This window comes from Dioscorea cayenensis, chromosome 7 (assembly GCF_009730915.1).
Source record: "Dioscorea cayenensis subsp. rotundata cultivar TDr96_F1 chromosome 7, TDr96_F1_v2_PseudoChromosome.rev07_lg8_w22 25.fasta, whole genome shotgun sequence".
Taxonomy (NCBI): Eukaryota; Viridiplantae; Streptophyta; class Magnoliopsida; order Dioscoreales; family Dioscoreaceae; genus Dioscorea; species Dioscorea cayenensis.
The window spans coordinates 2,727,395-2,753,291 of record NC_052477.1 but is presented as its reverse complement, the minus strand read 5'-3'; the positions used below and the strand labels follow the sequence as shown (position 1 = coordinate 2,753,291).

The 25,897-nt window shown below is 38.8% G+C and overlaps 3 protein-coding genes across 3 annotated transcripts; 2 read left to right on the top strand and 1 right to left on the bottom strand.

The window, feature by feature from the left end:
- The first annotated feature begins 3,222 nt into the window (after positions 1 to 3,222).
- Positions 3,223 to 4,311, top strand: LOC120264988. The gene has a single exon (XM_039272924.1). It carries the CDS (start codon positions 3,223 to 3,225, stop codon positions 4,309 to 4,311), a length of 1,089 nt encoding a protein of 362 aa, XP_039128858.1.
- A 206-nt stretch (positions 4,312 to 4,517) lies between these two features.
- On the top strand, positions 4,518 to 6,017 carry LOC120264986 (uncharacterized mitochondrial protein AtMg00810-like). The gene is made up of 2 exons (XM_039272922.1): positions 4,518 to 4,785; positions 5,080 to 6,017. The coding sequence occupies exons 1-2, from the start codon at positions 4,518 to 4,520 to the stop codon at positions 6,015 to 6,017; spliced, it is 1,206 nt and encodes a 401-aa protein (XP_039128856.1).
- A 12,561-nt stretch (positions 6,018 to 18,578) lies between these two features.
- On the bottom strand, positions 18,579 to 25,552 carry LOC120265778 (probable histone-arginine methyltransferase CARM1). Its single transcript, XM_039273740.1, is given in 11 exon segments — positions 18,579 to 19,006; positions 19,450 to 19,604; positions 19,701 to 19,873; positions 20,570 to 20,673; positions 20,936 to 21,013; positions 21,643 to 21,659; positions 21,662 to 21,728; positions 22,330 to 22,384; positions 23,694 to 23,790; positions 25,327 to 25,396; positions 25,496 to 25,552. Coding segments are annotated over 11 exon segments (945 nt in total). The 5' UTR covers positions 25,547 to 25,552; the 3' UTR covers positions 18,579 to 18,928.
- Between the last annotated feature and the right edge of the window lie 345 nt (positions 25,553 to 25,897).

Sequence of the window (25,897 nt, the reverse complement as noted above, 5' to 3'; positions counted from 1 at the left end):
AATGTTGCAGAGCTCTTTATCGGCTTGCTCCTGTAGGGAAAACATTATTAATGTTATCTCTTTGACCTTCAAGCAACCTATTTCTTATACGGTTATCCAAAAGAAATCTATTCTCATTTTCCAGCTGCTTAATTGTTGGTGTTGATGATGCTGTATAGTGATTGAAGCATGGTCGGAGGAGGCTGGCCATCACTGTGTGGTATGGTGGCTCTCTGTGATCAAGCATGGGTTGCAAGATGGGTGCAAGCCCAGCATGGTGAATGGGGATGGTTGTTGTACTAGAGTCTTAGTATGAGAATGAATGAATATTTTGTTTGTGTTTTGATTATTATATAGTATTCAGTTTAAGGTATTGGACTGATAAGGTCTCAACTAGTGGATTAAGTTAACCAATGGGGTTATAAGTTTGTGATTTACTTTTCAGCTGGTTACTTTTTGAATATATAAATGCAAGTGAGAGGTTATTGCTTAAGTCAAAGTAGTCTTTACTCTTGATTGACTTTTCTTCTTCTCTCCACCGCTTCTCTTCTACTTCTTCTCTTTTCTTTCCAAGAGTGAGGTGCTCCCAGGTTTTACCGGCGACATGATCCTCAACAGTAATCACCTCGCCCTCCCCCCCCTAGCGAAGGACTTCCTTGGCCACCGGCCAATTACCCATGAAAGCAAGCCTTATAGAGCTTATCAATAATCAAAAGATAATCACACATAAAATAATAGACCTAACTGCCTTCCAACATTCCACTGTACTGAGGTTTTGGTCTGTTGATGCTCACTCAGAAGGTCTAGTGAATGCATGGATTGGTGGCTGTATGAAGTGACTGCATGGAGACTTAGGAGTGTACATGCATGGGTAGTCCACTGTTTAGCATGTGATTTTGGATGGGGGTTTAACTTTTTGTCAGTTAAAGTATTATGTTGCTTTAAATGTTTGTCGGTTGTGTCAGCCTTTGTTGGACTTTAGTAAGTCTTTATATTTGTGTTTGAACTTGTTAGTCAGTCAAGCAAGTAAGAACTTTTTATTACAAACAGCTCAAAGCTCCTTCTTCTCTGCTTGTTGAGCTTCATTGTTGTTGCACTCTTGCATTAACAGTGGTATCAAAGTTGTTCCTCCATTATTCCCTCAAATCATCATGGCTGAAAAGAGCACCACTTCGCAAACACATGTCCCTTTGTTCAAAGGTGAAAACTTCAGTCTATGGACACTCATGATGAAGACCATGTTTCGGTCTAAAGGACTTTGGAAGCTTGTTGATAGTGGTTTCAGTGAAGAAGGAGAAGCAAATGCAGTTGAAGAGCTCAAATGGCAAGATTCTAGCACTCTTTATCTCATTCAACAAGGTTTGGATGAACAATTTCTCATTAAAATTGCAGAAGCAACTACTACCAAGCAAGCATGGGACAAGTTGACCACTGAATGCCAAGGGAATACTAAGATTCTCTCGGTTAAGCTTTACTCACTACGGCAAGAATTTGAAACAGTGAAGATGAAGAATGGGGAGAAGGTCCAAGACTTTATTAGTCGTGTACTTGATATTGTCTTCAAGATACGAATGCTCGAAGATACTATACCAGAGAACACCATTGTTGGAAAAATTCTTAAGAGTCTCACACCAAGCTTCAAGCATGTGGTCTCTTCCATCGTTGAGGCCAAGGACTTGGCAACTCTCACTGTCGAAGAGCTAGAAGGTTCCTTAGAGGGTCATGAAGCTATCCTTCTTTTGTCTGTAGGAACTGAAGAATAAGCTATTTTCCATGCAGTAACTAACTCATTTGCTAAAACTAGCTTCAGAGGAGGATGAGAAAGTGCGCGTGGCTCGTTCAAAGGTCATTTTCGCAGTCGAGGCAGAGGAAGGAACACTGACTCTACTCCAAAAGCTTAGCATTTCAAGCAGCAGCGACACAGGGTTGGAGTTCAATGTTATATATGCAAAAAATATGGGCACACTAAAGCCCAATGTTGGTACAATGACAAAGAAGTGAATGTGACTAAAGGCATAGAAGAAGAAACCAAAGGTGAGGAAGAGGAAGGGTTGTTGTTCATGGCCAGTACAAATGAAGGAGTGAACACTAGCGAAGCATGGCTCATCGACAGCGACTGCGGTAATCACATGATTGGGAACAAAAATCTTTTCCAAACTTTAGAAAGCACCACCATTCAACAAATGGTGAGACTAGGAGACGGAAAAGTCTTAAAGGTTGCAAGCATTGGCAATGTCCTATTTCGATCAACTACTAGGAAAACAAGCATACTTACAAAGATACAGTATGTACCTAAGCTTGCTCACAATCTTCTCAGTGTTGGGCAGCTCATGACTTCAGGTTACTCTGTTGCCTTTGAGGATGGATAATCCAAGATCAAAGATAAGCATGCAGATACTCTGCTGGCTTGTATTCGGATGATTGCCACTAGATTGTTTCCTTTTGATACCAGAAATGTTAGATCTGTACATGCAGCTGTTGGAGAAGCTAAAGAAGCCAAGCTATGGCACAGAAGGTTCAGACACTTAAACACTCGAAGCTGTGAACAAATAATCCAGACATGATTGGACTGGTGTTGTGCATGTACAATCAATTGCTTCCATGAAATGTGCTGAGCCACTTGAATTTGTTTCCCTGTTTTGTGGATCGGCAGGATGTCTAGTAGATGGAGTCAAATCAATTGGTCCTACTATCAGCTGTGAAGTTTGTTATTTAAACATCTGAAAATATAGTGTAGAATGTGTGCTGATTTAAAAAAAAAAAACTGAGAAGTTCCTTCTGATTTTCTTGCTCGTGTTATCTATCAATTATTTCTGGTTTTCTCTCTAACATCCGTATCGTGAGCCCCCTGAGTTAATCGTCTAAGTATCCTTGACTCCCGCAGAATGTCGATGGTCTCTGACAGGGTGGCAAAGGAGAGCGGCGGGGTATCATTACATTTTCCAATCTTTGAACTCCTCAAACTATACTGGTGTGGGCGGTAAGGATGGAGGCAATCCTTGATGCCCAGGGAACATGGGAGGCTGTGGAACCTACGGAAGGAACACAAGTAGATGCGAAGAAGGACAAGGCGGCACGAGCACACATCCTGCAGTGCGTCCCCGAAGACATCCTTCTCCAGGTCGCAATGAAGAAAAACGTGAAAGACACACGGGATAGCCTCAAGGCGAGGGTACCCAGGGTGCGGATCGGGTCAAGAAGGCTCGTCTACAGACACTGAAAAGCGAGTTTGATGCTCTCCGGATGAAGGAGAATGAGACAGTTGATGAGTTCGCCGGCAAACTAAGCACCATATCCAGTAAATTTTCCATCCTCGGAGACACACTTGAAGACTCCACCCTTGTCAAGAAGTTACTCGATTCCGTCCCCGACAAATATTTCCCTGTTGTCGCCGGGATCGAGCAGTTCTATGATCTCGACACCATGGCATTTGAGGAGGCGGTAGGGAGACTGAAAGCATTTGAGGAACGAGCAGTGAGGCTGCGTAACAACGCCAGCAACACAGATGGCCAGCTCTTGCTCACTCAGGCCGAGTGGCAGGCGCGGCAAAGAGGGACCATCACGGATACTTCATCAGGAGGAAGGGGCCGTGGCTTTAGAAATCCTGATCATGGAAGAGGGCATGGACGGTGGCGCGGTCGTGGCCACAGCGGTTATAGTGCCCCACGTCAAGAAAATACAGGAGGAAGCACTAGCGGTGCCGTAAATGGCACTCGTGACAAGAGTCACATAAAATGCTTCAAGTGCGAGAGAATGGGCCATTATGCATCTGAGTGTCATGGCAAGCGGCACGACGATGAAGCTCATCTTACCCGCACCGTCGATGAAGAGCCTGCACTGTTATTAACCATGTCCCAAGGGGGATGCGCACTCGGGCGGGGAGTGGCGGGGATGTTGCATTGCTCAACGAAGAAAGATCATCGGCGAGATAGGCACCATGATACTAAGAAGGAAGAAAATGAGGATCTCTGGTATCTTGACAATGGTGCTAGTAATCACATGACTGGTCATCGTGCCAAGTTTCAAGAATTGAATGAAGCTGTCACCGGGAGGGTGAAGCTCGGCGACGGGTCAACAGTCCAGATCATGGACAAGGGAACAGTCATGTTTGCCTGCAAGAACGGTGATCAGAAGGCTCTCCATGAGGTATACTACATTCCAAAGCTTTGTAATAACATTATAAGCCTTGGGCAGATGACAGAAGATGGGAATGAAGTGCTCATGGCGGGTGACACCGCGAAGGTCTTTGACAAGAGCGGGAAGCTCCTAATGTCAGTGAAACGGACACAACACCGACGACAGAAACATCAAGTTTGTCTACACCACCATTGAGCACCCGGCCGACTATCTCATGTCCGATATTGTCTACACCGGATTCCCATGATGGGCCAGTCCGTCTCAGGTCCCTCTCCGATATCTATGCAGATCTTGATGAAGGGGTCACTTGCAATGAAGAAGAGGGTGAGATGATGATGGTGATGTCTAAAGAGCCAACCTGCTACCGAGAAGCTTAGACTGAGGCCTGCTGGTTTGAAGCAATGAAGAAGGAGCTAGAGTCCATTGAGAAGAACAATACGTGGATCCTAACCGAGCTCCCATCGAGTCAAAAACCCATTGGCCTAAAATGGGTGTACAAATTGAAGAAAGATTCAGATGGACATATCATCAAACACAAAGCAAGGTTGGTGGCTAAAGGTTATGTACAAAGGCAAGGTATCGACTTCGATGAAGTGTTCGCTCCGAGTTTGCAAAAACTTGACACCGTTCGAGTCATTCTTGCACTTACCGCAAATCGGGAGCTGGAAGGTATACCACACGGACGTAAAATCAGCATTTCTTAACGGGGAGTTGGAAGAAGATGTTTATGTCACTCAACCAGAGGGGTTTGAGATACAAAATCAGAAGCATATGGTGTACAAACTGTCAAAAGCTCTCTATGGATTGCGGCAAGCTCCACGGGCCTGGAACACCCGGCTGGATAGGAGTCTAAAAGAGCTCGGTTTTAGTAAATGCACTCAAGAACAAAGTCAGTATACACAAGAGGGGAAGGAGAGACAAGTGTGATTGTTGGAGTGTATGTTGATGATCTCATTGTGACAGGAAGTAACAATGAAGAAGTTGAGAGATTCAAAGAGCAAATGATGATGGAATTTGAGATGAGTGATTTGGGACTTCTTTCCTATTACTTGGGGATTGAAGTAGAGCAGCAGAAGGATCGGATACAACTCAAACAATCAGCTTACGCCAAGAAAGTCTTGTCTCAATTTGAAATGACGGATTGCAATGCAGCAAAGTACCCGATGGAAACCAAGATGCAGTTGCACAAGGACCTGGAAGGTACACCCGTTGATTGCACAGAATATAGAAAAATCATTGGCTATCTCAGATATCTCTTGCATACATGGCCGGACTTGTCATATGCCGTTGGGATGGCGAGCAGGTATATGGAGAGACCTACAGTCATACATCACAAAGTGGTTAAGCAGATCCTAAGATACTTAAGGGGAACAATTCATTTTGGACTGGTTTATATGAAGGGACATCAAGAGGTTAGCATCTCTGGGTTCTCGGATAGCGATTTGGCAGGAGATCAGGATGGGAGAAGAAGCACAACTGGTATGGCCTTCTATTTCAATGGAAATCTGATATCCTGGAATTCTCAAAAACAAAAAACAGTGGCGCTATCATCATGCGAAGCTGAGTTCATGGCGGCCACAGCAGCAGCTTGCCAGGCTCTTTGGTTGAGGAACCTTGTTGGTGAATTAACAAGGACAGATCTAAAGCCAGTGATCTTGTTTGTTGATAACAAATCTGCCATTGCTCTCATGAAAAATCCTGTATTTCATGGACGAAGCAAGCACATAGAAACAAGATTTCATTTTATTAGAGAGTGTGTGGAGAGAGGACAGATTGTGGTAGAATTTGTAAACACCGGTGAACAGCGTGCCGATGCACTGACGAAAGCTTTGTCAGTAGTGAAGTTAGCTGCTATGCGTCAACTACTTGGTGTCCGTGATCTGGATACATGTCAGGATTAGGGCGGAGAATGTGAACAAATAATCCAGACATGATTGGACTGGTGCTGTGCATGTACAATCAATTGCTTCCATGAAATGTGCTAAGCCACTTGAATTTGTTTCCCTGTTTTGTGGATCGGCAGGATGTCTAGTAGATGGAGTCAAATCAATTGGTCCTACTATCAGCTGTGAAGTTTGTTATTTAAACATCTGAAAATATAGTGTAGAATGTGTGCTGATTTAAAAACCTAGAAGTTCCTTCTGATTTTCTTGCTCGTGTTATCTATCAATTATTTCTGGTTTTCTCTCTAACAGAAGCTTGCAATTTTTGGGTCAAAGACAGTTGGTAGAGGGATTACCCACACTTGAACCATGGGGACCTTGTAAAGGCTGCTCTATCGGCAAGCAAGTTCGTCTTAACTTTCCAAAGGGACAAGCAAGACGAGCGGAGGTACCTCTTGAGCTTGTGCATGGAGATCTGGTCGACCCTATGCAAACACCGTCACTTGGAGGAAGTATGTATATTTTCTTATTAACAGATGACAATTCCAGGTATAGTTGGGTTTTCTTTTTGGAACAAAAGTCACAAGCACTGGATTATTTCAAAGCTTTCAAGCAACTTCAAGAGAAGCAAGAAGGTTATTCATTAAAAGATCTACGAACTAATAGGGGGGGCGAGTTTGTCTCCAAAGATTTCATTGAGTATTGCAGGTTTCATGGCATTTACCGGCAGCTCACAGCTCTGTACTCACCCAAGTAGAACGGCGTGGCCGAGAGGAAGAATCGAACTATTATTGAGATAGCGAGCGAGATCAATACTGAATGAAATAAAGCTTCCAACGTACCTATGGGCAGAAGCGGTTGCAACATCGGTATACATCCTAAACCGCTCACCTACTAGTGCATTGAGAGATCAAACACCATACCATGCACTCAAACGAAGCAAGCCAACTGTTGAACATTTTCGTGTCTTCGGTTGTGTATGCCATGCGCTGACCACTTCATTGACTCAAAAGAAGCTAGACCCAAAGACACACAGGTATATTTTGTTGGGTATTGTAAAGATACTAAAAAGTATAGACTCTTTGACCCTATTCCAAGGAAAATCCGCATCAGTAGGGATGTGTGTTTCTTTGAAAACACCATCTTGGACTGGTCAAAGCCTTTAAATTCTACCCCAGATTTTGTAACTGTTGAAGTGCATGGTGGAAACTCCTCCAACGTGCTACTTAAGAGGTCTCCTCCAACAAGCAACTCTCTCACACCCGACTCCTCAAATTCAAGTCCAGAACAAGCATCTCCTATAAGGTATAAAACCTTATCTAAGATTTACAATACCTATTCATTTGCAACTTTGGCTGCAGATCCTATTTTATTTGAAGAAGCAGTGAAGGATAATAACTGGCAAACCGCCATGAGTGAAGAACTGGACTCAATCCAACGCAACCAGACTTGGGAGTTAACCGAACTACCAGAAGAAAAATGTTCAGTTGGTTTGAAGTGGATTTATAAGTCCAAATACAATGCACAAGGGGAGTTGTACAGAAGGAAAGCACGTCTAGTAGCTAAAGGCTACTCACAAAGGGAAGGAATAGATTTCAATGAAGTTTTTGCCCTAGTTGCACGCATGGAGACCATCAGAACATTCTTGGCTATTGGAACTCAAAAGAAGTGGCCGATCTTCCAACTCGACGTCAAGTCTGCGTTTCTAAACAGAGATCTAAATGATAAGATCTACGTTACTCAACCAGAAGGTTTTATCATTAGAGGGAAGGAGAAGCTTGTATACAAACTTCGGAAGGCCCTGTATGGATTGCACCAAGCCCCGAGGGCTTGGTATAGCAAGATCGATCAACATTTCATCAACTTGGGGTTTCAACGAAGTTACATTAAACCAACACTCTACAAGAAGCTTCAAGGAACTACATACATATTATTGCTATGTATTTATGTAGATGACATCATCTACATGAGTTCCTCTTTAGGAATGCTGCATGAATTCAAAGGGAGTATGATGGAAAGCTTTGAGATGTCAGATCTTGGACTTCTCCAGTATTTTTTGGGCCTAGAAGTGCAACAAGGAGATGGTAGTGTGTTTGTATGCCAGAGACAATATGCTAAAGACCTCCTGAGAAGATCAAGCATGCTTCAGTGCAAAGTCTTTTCAAGCCCTACGAACATGAACGAAAAACTTTGTCAAAATGATAATTCTAGTGAGGCTGAAGCAGGGAGATATAGAAGAATGGTTGGTGGTCTACTTTATCTCACTCATACTAGGCCGGATCTCATGTATGCGGTTTCGGTCATCTCTCGTTACATACACCAACTTTCTATGCATCATTTAGGAATTGTCAATCGTATATTACATTATGTGACAGTAACACTTCATGTTGGACTGCACTATGAGCACACGGATCATTATGTGGCAGTAACACTTCATGTTGGACTGCACTATGAGCACACGGATCATTTGGAACTCACCAGATATACCGATAGTGACTGGGAAGGTTCTCTTGATGATAGAAAGAGCACAATAGGCTGGTTCTTCCATCTTAGATCGGTAGCGGTAGCGTGGTGTTCAAAGAAGCAGGATATGACAGCCCTCTCGAGTACAGATGCAGAGTACATCGCTGCAACCTCTGCTGCCTGTCAAGAAAAGTGGATGAGAAGGCTTCTGCATGACATGAATGAAGAACAAAAGAAGGCTACAGTCATTTATTGCAATAACAAATCAGCAATCGCTATAGCAAAGAACCCCGCTATGCATGGTCACTCAAAGCATATAGATACTAAATTCCACTTCATACGATACCTTGTTACAGAAGGGATGATCAAACTTGTTCACTGCAGTATAAATGATCAAGTTGCTGATGTACTTACTAAGGCATTGCCTACTCACAAGCATGAATATTTCAAACAACTGCACGGGGTGAAGAATTTCTGAGTGACGTGAGTGTGCTGATGCTCACTCAGAAGGTCTAGTGAATGGATGGATAGGTGGGTGTATGAAGTGACTGCATGGAGACTTAGGAGTGTACGTGCATGGGTAGTCCACTATTTAGCATGTGATTTTGGATGGGGGTTTAACTTTTTGTCTGTTAAAGAATTATGTTGCTTTAAATGTTTGTTGGTTGTGTCAACCTTAGTTGGACTTTAGGAAGTCCTTATATTTGAGTTTGAACTTGTTATTCATTCAAGCAAGTAAGAACTTTTTATTACAAACAGCTCAAAGCTCCTTCTTCTTAGCTTGCTGAGCTTCCTTGTTGTTGCACTCTTGCATTAACATGATCCAGGTTTTTCTCGAGCTTTGAGAGCTTCTAGACACAGGAAGAGTGGTCCTTGCATGAACTCCTGAACTTATCGACAATCGTAGGGAAAATAGTATTCTCATGGAATTTGAACTTTTTGACTCTCGACCACGGACGAGTTCAGCTCACCATTCCTGTCGAAATGTTCGACAACGTCGAGAATTACGTCGGTAATATTATGTCAACCACAAACTTCCGTCGGTAATATTACATTGATAATATTATTAAATTAAACCAACGAAATTCCCTCGCTATTAATAAAAAATATGTTTGTATTCCTTTGGCACCAAAGGAAAAATAAAACTGGTAAATTAGCAATGGAAATTTGTCGGTGTTGTCGTTAGTAATATAGTCGCTATTATAAATTTCAACCATACGAAACTCCGTCGGTATTTTGTCGGTAATCTACCTGGTTTCCGTCGCTAAAAGAAAATATTTCTGATAGAAAGGAATCTATTGGAAAAACTCCGTCAGTATTGGACTGTTTTCTTATAGTGCTAACAAACACCTAAGGCATTGAATTGTTTTCTTGTAGTGATGACAAACACCTAAGATCTTTCTAGATAGAAGCAATGCAATCTTTCTAAGAAAAAGGAAAGAAGTCAATATGGGAAGAGTTTCGAAAGTTTTGCATTGACTATTTTTTTGTAAGATTTTTCTCAGAGATTTTATTCACACGTAATCCATAGGAAAAAGGCTATAAACAATCAATCTTTGTTTGCCCAAAAACAAGATCTTGCCAACCCCTGACTTCTTTCTTTGGCGGATAACAGCCATAAGCTGACCTAACCAATCCCAAAGACAATAGCATCTGCCTGGCGACTCCACGGATAAAGGAGTTTGGAGTTGGATTTGACTTCTTTGAGGCATTCCTCAATATATAGAGCTAAAGAATTTCTCAGTAGTGGTGCTGATCCTGAAGAACTCTTTGATAATGTTGGCTGTTGTTTGATAACTCGAGCTTAAGTTTAATTTCGAGTTTGAGTTCGAGTACCTGGATGTTGCCGAGAGTGTTGCAGTTCAACCTTTCCCACCTTGCTATCGAGAAGGAGTTTGCAATGAAGTCTGGCTGGGTTTTTCTCCTCAGCCGAAGCATTTGCATAGGGATAGGAATCATAGGATGATGTCTCCTATGATTAATTCTCTTGTTCTGGTTGGATGTGTTTATAAAGCTTTGGTTTTATGTAGAGATGGCAATTTGTACCCTACCCGGCCGACGGGTATACCCGTACCCGTACCCGGTCAAAGAGGGTATTACCCTCTTTGACCGGGACGCGGACTGAGTGACATCTCGTTAGTTTTTGAGCTGAGTGCAGGGTCGGGAGTGAGGGCTATGCCCCTACCCTGCACTCCCTTACTCCCTTACCCTTACTCGTTGAAGAGTGCGGGTAAAAACCCGCATCTGCACTCCTTACTCCTTTCATATATATATATATATAATTTTTTATTAAACTAAACATTTACTCAATATCTATTTTCATGGTGATTAATTTGAAAATAATACTTCAAATTTTTCTCTTAATATATTATTTTAAATATTATTTAATTTCTATATTTATATTTGATAATATTATCAAAATTGAATTTTTAGATATATATTAAAAAAATCATAATTAAATTTAAAAAAATAAACAAATATAAAAAAATAATGTTATAATAATTTATTCTATAAATTATAAAAACATCCCGAAAAAAATAAGATACTTAATAAAAAAATCAATTGGATATAACTTATGAGAATTACTTATAATATTTTTTTTATATTCAAAAATCTTACTAGATATTTATAAAAATTTGAAGCTATATAAAATATAAATAGTAGATATATGAAAAAAATTTAAAAACAAAAACCAAGATAGTTAAACATGAACAAAAACAAAAAGGGTAGAAGTTACTGATTGAGTTCTAAATAAATGTCATTTTTTATGTGATTATATAATTTAAGATAAACAAATATATATCAACTAGTAATTTTGAATTTATGGACATGTGTTTAAAGATTGTAATATAATGTATAATTAATTTATTTTTATTATTATTTAAATTTAATTCGATAATTTGAACAATGGAGTAACAGTAGAAAGTGGCAGTACTGCTGAGTATACCCGTATCCCTCGGAGTAAGGGTAAGGGTATGATTTTTACTGCAGAAGGGTGCGGAGTAAGATGCGGGTATGGGGTAGGGGTTACGGGTACGGGTAAGGGTTTTGGCATACCCTACCCATACCCTACCCGTTGCCATCCCTAGTTTTATGCTTTTGTTAGCCAATAAAGTTATGATTTAGTGACCCAATGAATGACGGGGTGTCAACAACAAAATGTATAATATGGCAATTAGCCATTAGCTGCTAATCAGAATTATTAAATTAATGAATGACAGAGTTTGGATTTTATGTATGTATACACACACATCATTAGCTGTTAGATTAGAAATAGATTTTAATCAATCAACATAGATCTAGTTGTTAGTAGTTGAGAAAAGTATTAGCAAACTTAAAGAATCTCCATAGTCCAATGAACTCTAAGATCAAATTGATAGTTGAAACCTTAATAATTTAGATTCCCTAGGGAGATTCATTAAGCATCTCCTTTCTGTAGGAGTTCTCTACAGGCCTTTGGATAACTGACTATAGATACTCTTAACATACACTTGCAATCATCGCTGTGGGAGCTTGGTTCATTTGGATCTCTCGATGTAACATTATTTGACAATTGGTCATCTATTCCTTTTGGGAAGAAACTCATTCTCAACAACTTTACCAGCACTAATGATTATTTTCTCTTTACTCATGTTACCGTTAACGATTCCACATAGGTGAGATCCATTGGGTTTTTCTTATCTAGTTCTAATTACTTGATTTCTTTCGCAAGGTGTATTTCCTTGTCTCAGTTGACCAATTCCTCGGATGTCCTCTTTGCTCTTGACGCCCTCTGCAGATCTCGTTGGACCTTAATACTCACATTAAACATGTTTTCAGTGATCACTTAGATCTCAGTAAGACTATATGGAGCCCGGATCTGCTCATCTCCTGGTGGTTTCATCCTCAACTTTCGAATGTTAAGTTTTTGTTGGACATGTTAGGTTGCCCCAAGATTCACACTATTCCACCTGCGTGGATGATGCCTACAGTCAATTTAGCTTCAATTGGCTTTAACTACCATCATCTCAACCTTTTCCTTGATGACAGGGAATTGCCTTATTGGATTATGAGATCTTTTAAAAAGCTTGGCTTTGTATTTTAATTCCCTTTTGCTTGATCTTTGTCTGCTTTCTTGTTTGATGTCTTGTTTTAGTTGTATCGACTCTACCTTTTCTTTTCTAATAATATCAGTTTCTCAGTTGAGAAGTTCTTTTAAAAAAAATAGTAGTTGAAACCTTATTGCTTTAGATTCCCTAGGGAGATTCATTATCAAGATATCACCTCTCTATGATTGATTGTTCTCCAATTAACTTAATTATAGTAATCTTAGTGTTGCTTAATTTAGTTTTCCTCTAGTTAAGTCTAGAAGGCAACATTGTTTTCTGGACTAAATAATAGAGAATTACGAAGCTAGAACTCATAATCCTCTAAAAAATGATACTCTACTCATTCATTATATGATTTGAGCAACTAATGCATTTACTAGTTCAACGCCACTAAATAGGCAAAGAATGCACTAGGCACACCAGTCTTAATAGGCTGCCTGAGCACAAGCACAACTCTTGCTTTTGTAGGCGCTTGTGTTATGCCCGCTCATTATGCAAATTGGTCAAATTTAATTTAAACATTACATAAACAATTTATTTGTATAAAAAATCTAAACTTTTTTTTTTACTCATCACTATATTTTAATCTTCTGGAGTACTGAAATAAAATAATATTTTTAATATATATATATATATATATTAGTCCTTTGAATCAAACACCAATAATCCCAAACCATGATATAAAAAATCCAATACGGGCAATTCCCAAACCCTAATAGTCCCTTGAACTAGAAAAAAAAAGAAATTAAATGGAAATAGTGCCTTAAGCTATTTTTAAAAAGACAACTTATCATTAATATAATTAACTCCCATATAAAAAATAGAGTTGGGTTTCTGGTGCTATCAACCTTGAAACTGGCCGGCCGGATTAATCGTAAGGAGGTCACTGTTTTGATTGATGGGGGATCTACAAACAACTTTCTTCAGTCCCGATTAGCGCCGCAAGTGAACGTGACTGTCGGCAATGGAGCACAGCTGCAATGTGGGGGTGAATGCCTCCAAGTGCCCTTGCAACTGGGCAATGCGATCTTTCCGGTTGATCTTCTGCTTCTTTCGGTTTTTGGCGCTGACATTGTTTTGGGAGTGCACTGGCTAGCTCGGCAAGGTCCTACATTATTTAATTATAAATCTTTATGGATGGAATTTGACCACTATGGAGAACGTATTTGGTTGCATGGAATGTCTAATACACCTATGAAGGGTGCGTCCCCAGTTGCATTAAGATGCGATGTTCGAGTTCAACAAGGAAGTCACTACTTCCACCTATCAGTTTCTTTGACACCATTCGCTGAGTCATCCATAGCGTGTATTCCGGGACTTGATCGAACAGCTCCCCAAGTCTTTATTAACCATCTCCAATAGCTTTTGCAGAAGTATACATACCTTTTCTCTCTTCCCACCGGGCTTCCACCAGTGAGCGCTTTTGACCACCGGATTCCTCTCAAGGCCAACACTTCACCTGTGAATGTCCGACCGTATCGATACCCCCATTTTCAGAAAACAAAGATTGAGAAATTAGTTACGGATATGTTGCACGAGGGTATTATCAGACCAAGCACCAGTCCCTTCTCTTCTCCGGTCATCCTTGTCAAGAAGAAGACGGGACCTAGAGGTTCTATGTTGACTACTGCGCACTCAATGCGGTTACAGTTCGTGACCGGTTTCTGATTCTGACCGTCGAAGAGTTGTTTGATGAGTTAGCTGGTGCCCGAGTCTTCTCCAAGATGGACCTACGTTCAGGGTACATCAGGTGCGCATTCACCCGACGGATGTGGAGAAAACCGCCTTCAGAATACATGAAAGGCATTATGAGGGTTGACGAATGCTCCTTCAACATTCCATGCCTTAATGAATTCCGTATTTCGACCAGTGTTGTGCAAGTTCGTGCTTATCTTCTTCGATGGCGTTCTCATTTACACCTTTTCTTGGAACGAGCACATCGAACATCTTCAGGTGGTCTCCAGAATGTTTCGAGATTATCACCGCCAAGTTCACCAAGTGTGAGTTTGGATGTACAAGTTTGGCCTACTTGGGACATCGCATCTTGGGTAAAGGCGTTGCAGTGGAGGATGACAAAATTCAGGCTGTACAAACTTGGCCTTTACCCACTTCTGTTCGGCAACTGCAGGGTTTCTTGGGCTTGACAAGTTACTGCCGCATTTTGTTGCAAATTATGCCCGACTTGTAGCACCCCTGACGGAATTGCTCAGGAAACATGTGTTCATTTGGACAACAGCAGCAACCTCCACATTCGAGGTTCTCAAACAAGCACTCACCATTACACCAGTGCTTCATTTACCTAGATTTGACTGACCCTTTGAAGTTCAGACGGATGCTTCGACTACAGGAATTGGTACCGTATTATTACAAGACCGTCATCCCATTACTTACTTCAGTAAAGCACTTACACACCGGCTTCAAGCTTCTTCAGCGTATGCCCGGGAGATGTACGCGATCACGGAAGTTGTGCATCGTTGGAGACAGTATTTGTTGGATGGGTGGTTTGTGATCTATACGGATCATCAGAGTCTTCGTTCGCTCATGCATCAAACTGTTCAAACACCATAGCAATATAAATGGCTCACTAAGCTTCTAGGGTTTGAATTTGATATTGTCTATAAACCTGCATAATGTAACGGTCCTGCTGATGCTCTTTCTTATTTACAGGGTAAGGAGAATGCCTAGTTGACAGCCTTTGTTGTAACCCGCCCATTACCCGCATTATGGTAAGCTCTACAGCGAGCTTACAAGGATGATGAAGTGCTCCAGGACTTAATGGAATCAATTCAATAGAACCCATCAGAGCATCCTCAACATTGCCTTCGTGATCGGGTCATTCTCTTGAATGGCAGAATTATGGTACCGGCTAATTCTGCTCTTTGGCATCTGTTAATCTCTGAATATCATAATACCCCGACCGGGGGGCATGCTGGCATTCGGCGGACGCATCATTGTATCGCCAATACATTCTTTTGGGCTGCTCTTAAACAGAATGTTCGGGAGTTTGTCTTGACTTGCTGAGTCTGTCAGGCCGTCAAGCCATTTAATAGAGCACTGCAGGGGTTGCTCTAGCCATTAGCCATTCCTGGGCAAATATGGGAATCGGTCTCTCTGGATTTTATAACCCATCTTCCACCCTTTAATGGCAAAATAGTTATATTAGTTGTCGTTGATCGCTTGTATAAGCAAGCTCATTTTTCGGCTCTTTCGACACATTTCGCAGCGTTACAGGTGGCAGACATCTTTGTGAAAGATATCGTTCGCCTCCATGGTATTCCGGCTTCATTGATATCCGGCCGTGACTCTGTGTTTATGAGCCAATTTTGGCGGGAGTTATTCCGCTTGCAGGGTACTCAATTGTCCATGTCAGCGCCAATCACCCTCAGTCAGATGGCCAAACAGAGATTGTTAACCGATACCTTGAAGACTATTTATGTTACTTTACTGGTGACCATCATAAGCAGTGGTTTTGACTTCTTGTGTTGGCGGAATGGCATTATAATATGGCGTTTCATTCTTCCATTCAAATATCGCCATATGAAACCGTGTATGGCAGACCTCCTCCCATCCTCCTGGACTATGTGGATACTAATACTACTGTGGAGGCAGTGCATAGCTTGCTCTCTGATCACACTCAAGCTCTTCTCAATCTAAAGGAGAACCTTGCTCCAGCCCAGCACCGTATGAAGCAACAGGCTGATGCTATGCGAACTAATACAAGCTTTCAAGTAGGCGACTGGGTCTTCTTAAAACTCCAGTCGTATCGGCAGCAGTCCCTCACTCAATAGCCGAACCATAAGCTTTCCAAAAGATTCTTCGGTCCATTTAAATTCTGGAACAAATCGGGTTGGTTGCCTACCGTCTCAAATTACCGGAGTCCACCCAGTTGCATGATGTTTTTCATATTTCTAAGCTTAAGCTATGCCGGGGTGATCCATCCTTACAACAGCTGCCACTGTCGACAGTGTTCCGTGATACCCAGCCATTATTCAAACCTGTAGCTGTGTTGAAGACCAGATTGATAGTGGTCAAGGAAAGGCCAGTTCGTCAATATCTGGTGAAGTGGGAGCACCAGTCGGCTGCTGATACGTCATGGGTGTCCGCTGATGATTTGCACCGTGACTTTCCTAGCTTTCGACTTGAGGTCAAGTCAAATTCGAAAGGAGAGGCTAATGTAGCGGTCAACAGGGAGGTTGGCACCAAGGAAATGGAGGTCAACTGTCAAAAAGCAGGAGTGCTGAGGAGGAGCTCTCGTAAAGGGACAGCTAGCAAGCGTTTCGAGGACTTTATCATGAGTTAATACTAAGAGTGATTTTGTAATTAGTGGGGGTTGTGTCAATAATGAAAGAAAGGGTAATCCTTAACTAATGGATGGGGTGCCTTTGGACGTAAGACACTATTGTTTATTATATGTAGGAATATATATGAATGGAATCCGAGGAAAATGGCAGCTAGCCAATCAATCCTCTTTCTTTTCCTTCCCTTTTCCTCTCTATCTTCTCTTTCTCCTTCTCTTTCTCTCATTCTCTCCTTCTTTTCTCCACGCATTCGTTTCAGACGGCGTCACGAACAAGGAGATTGGTTTCATGGGCCTTGGAGAGGAAGTCCTTAAGAGCAATAAAGAAGCGGAGAGTGTCGATGCTAATTTGGAGGTAGTGTTTGACGAAGAAGAGGAGGTTAGGGTTGGAGGAGATCTCGTCTTTGAGCTAGCCGATGTTCTTGAGGGCGTCACAGTTGACGTTGAGGAGGGTGGCTCGAAGGACAGTGAAGGGGAGGGCTCGGGGAGCTTCGGGGCTGACAGTGGAGATGCCTCTGTGCCCCCTTCAGGGGAGGGCCAGCGAGTCTAAGGTGGAATCAACTACGTTAAGTGCAATCGGAGAATAGTTAAGTGACTTTTGTATTATAAAAAAAAAATTGTGCCACACCATTATAAAATCCAAATATTTATGGGAATAAATAAAATAAACCATGCAGCTGTCTTTCATGGTAAGTTTAAATGTTTTGAGTAAAAATAAGTCATTCCATGACAACTTTTTCTATTTAAAAATTTTAAAAACATTATTGCATGAAAAACATCTCTTTTTTTTCTCAAAAGTCAATGTAAACATCTAGAATAAACGAAGGTGCTTTTTAAAAAAAAAATAAAAACAAAATAATAATAATAATAATAATAATAATAATAATAATAATAATAATAATAAAAATCAAAGCAAGCCCTAAATTGTATCTTATTACCACATACTGCTCCTCTATGAGTTGACCTATTCACATTGATTTAACCAAAGTGAATAAACATTAAGTGAAAAACGCATGCATTTGACTTAGCTACTCCCATGAAAGTACCAAAGTGAATAAATTTTCTTCAAATTTTTTATATAATTTGGATTTATGCTTTCTATTAGTTTTTAATAAATCTAGATCATTAACGGTTTTTTAACCCTAAAATTTTATTGGATTTAGATTTATTTGTAAAAATTTTATTATGGTATGTTTGAATCAATGTAATGTTGTGATATTCACATTAGTTTTGACCTCCACAACACTGAATATCTTGCTTCAATGCCATACAATATGTTAGAATCACATCTTGAATAAATGGATGGTAGATGTTTTTCTTCCAATTATGTTAAAGTATACAGTTTTTATTTTTATATTTGACTAAGCACTTCCATTAAATGCTTTGGTTACCAGGAGTAAACAAGTGCCATAAATTATTTTGAACCTTGAAAAATTTTAGTTGTGTATGACTGCCGCTCTAACACGCTTGCCTGAATGAATACAAAACATTGTGGATCATAAGTGAAGTAACCAGTTTAGATAGAAGATCAAGAGAAGAACATTAGCCAACCATGAAAAGAATATATATATATATATATATATATATATATAATGCAATTTAGCATGTGACAAAGCAAACTCAATGTTGTCTTCAAAAAGGCACCAGAAAATGAAGAAAAATATACCATCCACAGAGCTTCTCCTGAGATCAGTGCATGACATTTTATCATCTGAACAGAAACAACATAACTAGACCCCAAAATCTCACATTCATTGACTATCAAGCAAGTGTTAAGCAGAGATGAATAAAAGAAACTTTTGCCAGACTACTTTTTGAGTCAATGCAAACTAGTTTTTTGTTCTTGTGAATGATTATTCTCAGCTTATGTCTTATACAGGCACACCACATAAGTTGCTGCTATCAGAACCCCCAGATCATGAGTAAAATTAATTTCACAATTGCACATTTGGCGGGGTTCAAAAAACTGAGTATCCATTGTCAAGGCATTATGAAGCGCACTATTGTACAAACACGAGCTGCGATAAATAATTGAGCGAAGAGGATGAATACACCTGCCTCTGAAGGGTTTTATAAGGCTTTCATAAGGCGGTCGAATTTGGTGAGGATTGTTGCATTAAGGCTGGGTCTACAGCATCCTGAATTTGAGGAGAGAGATCCTGCTAAGACAGAAATGAAGAACCATATTGTTGATGAACCAGACACCCAACTCATCCAACAAGGCGAAATTTCAGAAAATGATGAAAGACAACATCGTGCAACAGTTGAATCTCAATCTGTTATGCTAGTCCAGTTATTTGAGGGGGCAATGCCATGTGAGATAAAATTAGGAGATATGCCTCCAGAAAAATTAAGCTTAGGTATGTCTGGTAGTCACTGTGGAATCTTGCAGACAAGGGATAAACCAATTTGATGAGCTACATTTATCAAAATGGTATAACTAACACTCCTAAATCCAGTTGCATCCAATAGATTTAGTCATATAAAAGTTCATTTGTCAGACAAAAGCTAATGCAAATCATAATTATAATTTAACCGTCATCACATGTTAATAACACAAAATTTCAATAAATGATCTTTAAGTTGGATACTTCTAACTCACCAGAGATGAAATCTGTTGCTGAGGCTGTTGTTGATCTTGCGCCCAGGCATACGGTTGTGGTTGGGACAATCGATAGTATGGCTCTTTGAGATCAAGCTTGCCAGTAGATGTCTGTAGTATACCACCTTGTTCAGCTCCAGGCCCCCACATTTTGACTTCCAAACATAATTCAGAAAACATATCAGCATTTCTACAGGTAGAAAATCAAAGTGAACACTTCTCAGGAAAGGAAATTTGGATATATCAACAACCTGACATAGTCAGGTTAATGGTGTAGCTCTGAGCACTATGAGCTACCAGGAGTAGCCGTCCTGTGATTTCCTGCCCAGCCATAACATATAAAGGTTGGGAGAGCACACAACGTAATTGATACCAGTGAGTTGTTGGGGATCCTGGTGCCGTAGAAAGCCATCTTTGAACAGAACTGCAGTACAAGATAAGACCATTTGTCACAGGACAGACCTTTTTCTAAACAGCGGCTGCAAGAAATCTAGTTTCACTGTCAAACAGAGAATGGCAAGCCAGCCTAGTTACATAGGCATGTAGGTGCATATCCTTGCTGATATGTTTTGAAACATAACAGACACCCTGATATATAACTCATGCAATATCAAATTTCAAGGAAGAGAAAAGTTTATCATTTGCCAACATTACTTATATTCGAACTAACAGGCATCAGAATCAGACAAATGGTCAGTGTTAAAGCACTAAAGAATTTGAATTTTCAGAGTTAAATTCCAAACAACACAGAGATGTAATTTAACCAAAACAAACCAAATTACTGAGGATTGAATCCTCAATCACCCAATTTGTCTTGGGCCAACAAATAATGTGATAATCTTGTTTCAACAATCATCCTAGTGAAATTGTAATGAAATGACAACTTCTCTAACAAATTACTATCTTGTTGTTACCCATAGTTTAGTTCAAATTATCCAATAGCCAGCCTGAAGTCTGCACCTAGCAACATAGTAACAAAATTAAGAAGAGCAAAATTCAAACTTGTGATTAAGAAAAAGATGGCATTGACCAAAGTTTCCATGGGTTTTAACAACAATGTGAATCATGAGATGAACAATATCTGGTCTGCATTTGCAGAAATCAACAAAAAAGCAGTTACCTCCCATCAAACAAGACATCAAACCAGCAAGCTAGTCCATGAACCCTCGTACCAACGGTGGCTGTATAATTCAATGGGATGTCAATTTCATATAGTTCTTCTTCCTGTGAAATCACCCATCATAAAATTAACCATAGATTTGGTTAAGAAATTTAAGTCTTCTACAAGACTAGAACAACCCTTAACAATATATGAATTAATGCAAAATTTTCATCAAAAAAGGGATCAGAAAACAACTGGTTGACAACCAAAAAGGTTGAACTCTGATCCAAGATTTAATTGGGGCAGAGAATTGGGTTCAATTGTTTTCAACATTAGAATAATTCTGATGAAAATAATTGATGGTTTATAAGAACAAAGGCATACCTTCATGTTAGTAAAGTTCAGTGTGTGGAAAGTAGGTTGAGATACCAGTAACCTTGGATCAAAAGCATCAACCACAGGCTGCACAATAGAACATGCAAAAATAAACCTAAGGTACTGCACCAGTAACAAATACCAACATATATTGGCAAATAGCATGTTCGAAATCCACAATAAACAGGCAGGAACAAGTTGGGACAGTACACAATGACAAGAGTAGTTGATCCACTGATAGGAAAACCAGAAATAAACCTAGAATATTGACCAGTAAGAAGTTATATAGCTAATTTAGGAAAAATTTTATCCTGCTCAAATCCATGTGGATGGGAATGTTTTCCAGCTAAACAAAGGGAATAAAGAAATCAAAACACCTTACAACTACTCATCCTTCAGGACTAATTTTCCCATATCTGAACATTACTGAACAAGCTAAAATACCAGCATTCTTGTAGAGGAGTTCAAAACTATATCACAAGAGATATATTTAGAAAGAGCAGATGAATGAACAAGAAGAGGAGACTCCTTTTTAAATGCATGCATTAGCTACTGTCGAAATTTAAATCACACCCTCATAGCATGAATTAAATTTACCCGCCTCAATTGCAGCTTATAAACGCAGTGAAGTAACTATCAAATCTCACTTTAAAATAGCCATATCAAGATATCCAAACATATTTTACATTTTAAGGATAAGTGCAAGGGCATCAAACCTGAGAAAAATATCCTGAAAAGCAGATCCATATAATGATGTAAGATTAACCCCATAGTAGTTCTGTTGCCAAAGCCAGAAAAGAGCCTGGGTACATGTGATTAGGAAAATATCAGTTAAATTTTCAAGGAATTCAAAAGCATATATAGCAGAGATTCATTCCTAAAAAGGTATTTGTATATGCCAAAACACAAGAAGAAATCCATAATTAAGTTAAAACTACATTTTCTGATATGATTTCAAAATTCAAAAATACCAATCAAACATAGCCGCTTGTTCACCAGGGTTATATGAGTATGCAAAATGCTGGGACATGGACAACATAGTGTGTTTATTTCCAACAAAGACTATAACACTAGTTAAGCAAGGAGCAAACTCAAAGCTCATGTGGTAGGCCTGGAGTTAAATGTATGGTAATATGATAAAGACAAAAACAACCTAGCAGCCTTTAAACACTTTGGAGAGAGAATCATACACTAAAATTGACAAAAGCAAAAAGCTTTTGAGAACCTTCAAGTTAGTAAAAAAAAATTAGACTCGTTACATGAACCCAAACTTTGAGTTATGAAATTAGAAAATAATGGTTAAAATTATGTGATTGCAATAGCCAGATCCAGTTTAGTGTTAGTATAATTTGACAGAGATACACATGATGCAAGGGGGGGAATTTTTAATTTCCAAAGGATACCTTATTTGCGATTTCGACATAAAGATATTCATCACTAAATGGGGCCATGTGTATCCTGTAAAAATGTTGATTTTAACAAGTCATATATAATATAATTTAAATGAACAAGTAAATATAAGCCAAGGAAACAGTAATAAACACATATGATAGACTGGAATACTCAAATGCCAAAATCGGTCTTAAACACCCCCACTTTCGCATGTGAAATAAAGATGATAGATGAAAATGGCAAAGTGTCATTCCAGATGCTTTATAGAGAGATGAGTATTATGGATCAGGTTCAATGGCATTTTATTTCGAACACAATGTTTTTCACACCATTCCTAATAACTAAAAACTTCATTTCCTCTGTTGAATTTGTAATCATACGCCAGATTTCAGCACACAAACAGAAAGTAAAATAATTACATGACAGACAATTTTATCAACTGTCGCCAAGAATATTATCAGAAATAAAAACTCCACATTTACTAAAATATATTTTGGAACACATTTCTCAATTGGTTGGGAAGACAGACTAGCCATGACCTAGACGGAAAAAAAGATTAGGTTAGAGAGAGAAAATGGGATGATAGAGTGAGAAAAAATAAGAAACAAAGTTACGAAGTTAATAGAGAAAGCATAGTTACCACATGTTTGCTTGGGGATAATACCAAGGATATTTTTATTTTTTTTTAATATTTATACTTAATAATCAATTTTAATAAATATTTAGTATTATTTAAAAAGTAATATTTTAATTTTAAAATATTTATTTTTTATTAGTATTAATTAAGTCAGATTTAGTTAGCTCATATAAAAATTTTCACCCAACCCAAAATATAAAAAACAATTCCTTTAACACTACACCTAAACACACTCTTAGAAATTATGATTGTGTTTTGAACAAGGAAAATTGGTAAAGAGAAGTACATACAAGGTACAATTAGAGAGTGGTAACGCGAGGTTATCTAGGGAGTGAAAATTTAGTCTCATGAAATGAGTGACGATCAAACAGGTGGAAGGAGGTTAATTCTATAATTAGAGATATCGATTGAGTGCGTGATTAGAGATGAAAAAGTGATGAGTAAATATAAAGATTGGCCGATTATAATGACAAAATAGTCAAGGAGGGATGATTGATAGTGACTAATGGACAGAAAGCTCGTCAACAAGCTTTCAGGATGAGTATTCGACTTTCAATAAAACAACTGCAAAAGCTGCTTATTACTAAAACATTCACAACAAAATGAAATATATGGTAGTGACAGAACAAACAAATAACCAAGCTTAGTAACTGCTGGAACTAATTCTGCCAAACTACCACCAATTCAAATTTACTCCAAGAAAATAGAAAGTTTGAAGACACGAAAGCTTAAACGTACCTCCCAATCGAAGGAAACATTTTCCCATTTGAAACAAGAAACCTATCTCTTGCAATCACATATGACTCGAGCATCCTTTCATTGACCAACAATGTGCCTAAAACATATTTTATATCCATGTCACAGACAATACGAAATAATACAAATAATAATAATTTCATGTATTAAAGCAGCATTAGAAATATACCTTATTGAAAATTTGATACTCTACAAGAAGTATAAACATATAGTTTAAGGAGGATCGCGGTGACAAAAAATAAACCAACAAGAAAACTGAGATATATTGTCAATCAGAGATATTTTCTTTTTAACCCATGGCTTTAACCACACGAATACACACATTTTCTTTTTATGAATGAAACTGACGGGCCAAATGTTCAATAATCAAGAAGCTGAATGACATTTATCTCAATCAGTATGCTACAACAACACCAAAACCCCGCTTCGTCCTTTAAAGCAACTATTATTGGTCAAAGACCAAATTCTCCTTCATTCTTTCTGTATGTTGTAGACTGTGATCTTAAGGCCTAAAGAAATATAAATCACAATTGCTTTGCGTACCAAATTTTACCAGCCATTGCAAAAGAATTGATCAAGTCTATATGGTAACACAAAAAAATTGAATTCACATAATAACAACCAGAGGTCAATTTCTTTTGAAGAAACCAAAAAAGAATTATGGCTGCACAAAATATCGTGCAAGTGATTTATAGTCATACAAACAAGGACAGGGAAAGCAGGAATAGCAAAAACAGCAAAAGATATTCTTTCATCAGAATGACTTCATGAATAGAGCCAAGAATGCAGACAAAACATAATTAAGAAAACTTCACTTTGCAGCACAGCATAATAAGGTTTGTTCGCATGAAGATATACATCAGAATATAAAATTGAGATCCCACACAAGGAAATACTAGCTCTATTGTCAAATGTTAGTATGCCTTCTCCTTTGGATACTACTTCAAAGACTTTGTTGTTTTAAACAAATGTTAGTTAAATTGCATTTCAAGAATAAACAGGTCTCACTACAGAGTCCAATATGGCTGATTCATGGATGGAAAATATACTATAAACAGACCAGAATCCTCCTAGGATACAAAAGAAAAATAAGTATACATTTATGCACTGGTGTAACAATTTCTCACATGATAGACTTTCAGAAGGTTGTGCAATTGTAGATAAAAAGAATTGTAGGACCATTACTTCCACCCGTGAAAGAGGCCTTAATATAGCAAAGATGCATATTAACTATTGGAATAAATAGTAAGGAACATTCAACAAAATAAGGAAAGCAGATTTACAAAAATAAATAAATACCAAAAAGAGAAGGAAGAACAACAAGGGGGCAAATCCATCAAGCAAAACTAAATATATATATATATATATATATAAATATATAGCGAACAAGTTCCACCTTACATTTGATGTGATGGTGCATCCCTGTACAGCATTTAGTCATGCAGTCATTTAATCAATACTTTGGTGATGCTTTATATAAAAAAATTTTAATCTTAAAAAAAATTAGTAGAAACAAAACTTTCTCAAATAATGTAAACATTAAGATAAAGATAAACAAACAGTATAATGCAACTTCAAACAAACAATTGATAAGAAATGAAATTAAAGAATTTACCCATTGGTTCAGAAATGAGAATATCTGCTTTCTCAGGTAAGTCAATTTCTTCAACTTTACCTTTGACAACCTGTATATAATCAGTCAATAAATACCCAGACAAATGAACATTATAACCCGACACAATGAGATGTCAGTCAGCAAATGGAAAGTACAACTTAAACCAGACCGTGATCCGCTCTCTCAATGATGGATTCCCATCAATTAGTTTTAGGTGCATATTCTGCCATTTTCAGATGCTTTCGACGAAAGCGTAAACATGCTTAGCACCAGCCTGTATTATTAACAAAATATCAGGATTGACCTTTTAATGGAGAAAAATATGATATCATCTATTGGAATTTTTCTAATACAAAGTATAAGCACCTGAGCAGCAAATAAAGAAGAATCACCTACCGGCACCAACATCCACCACAACACGACCATGAAAATCTGTACGGTTTTCAACCACTGCAGCATAATAAGTTCCTGAGAAAAGATAGTTGCATAAGCATATGAAGAACTCACCTATTATCAAGGATTATATATATATCACAAATTCACAGGAGAATGAATTAAGACTTAAATGCAA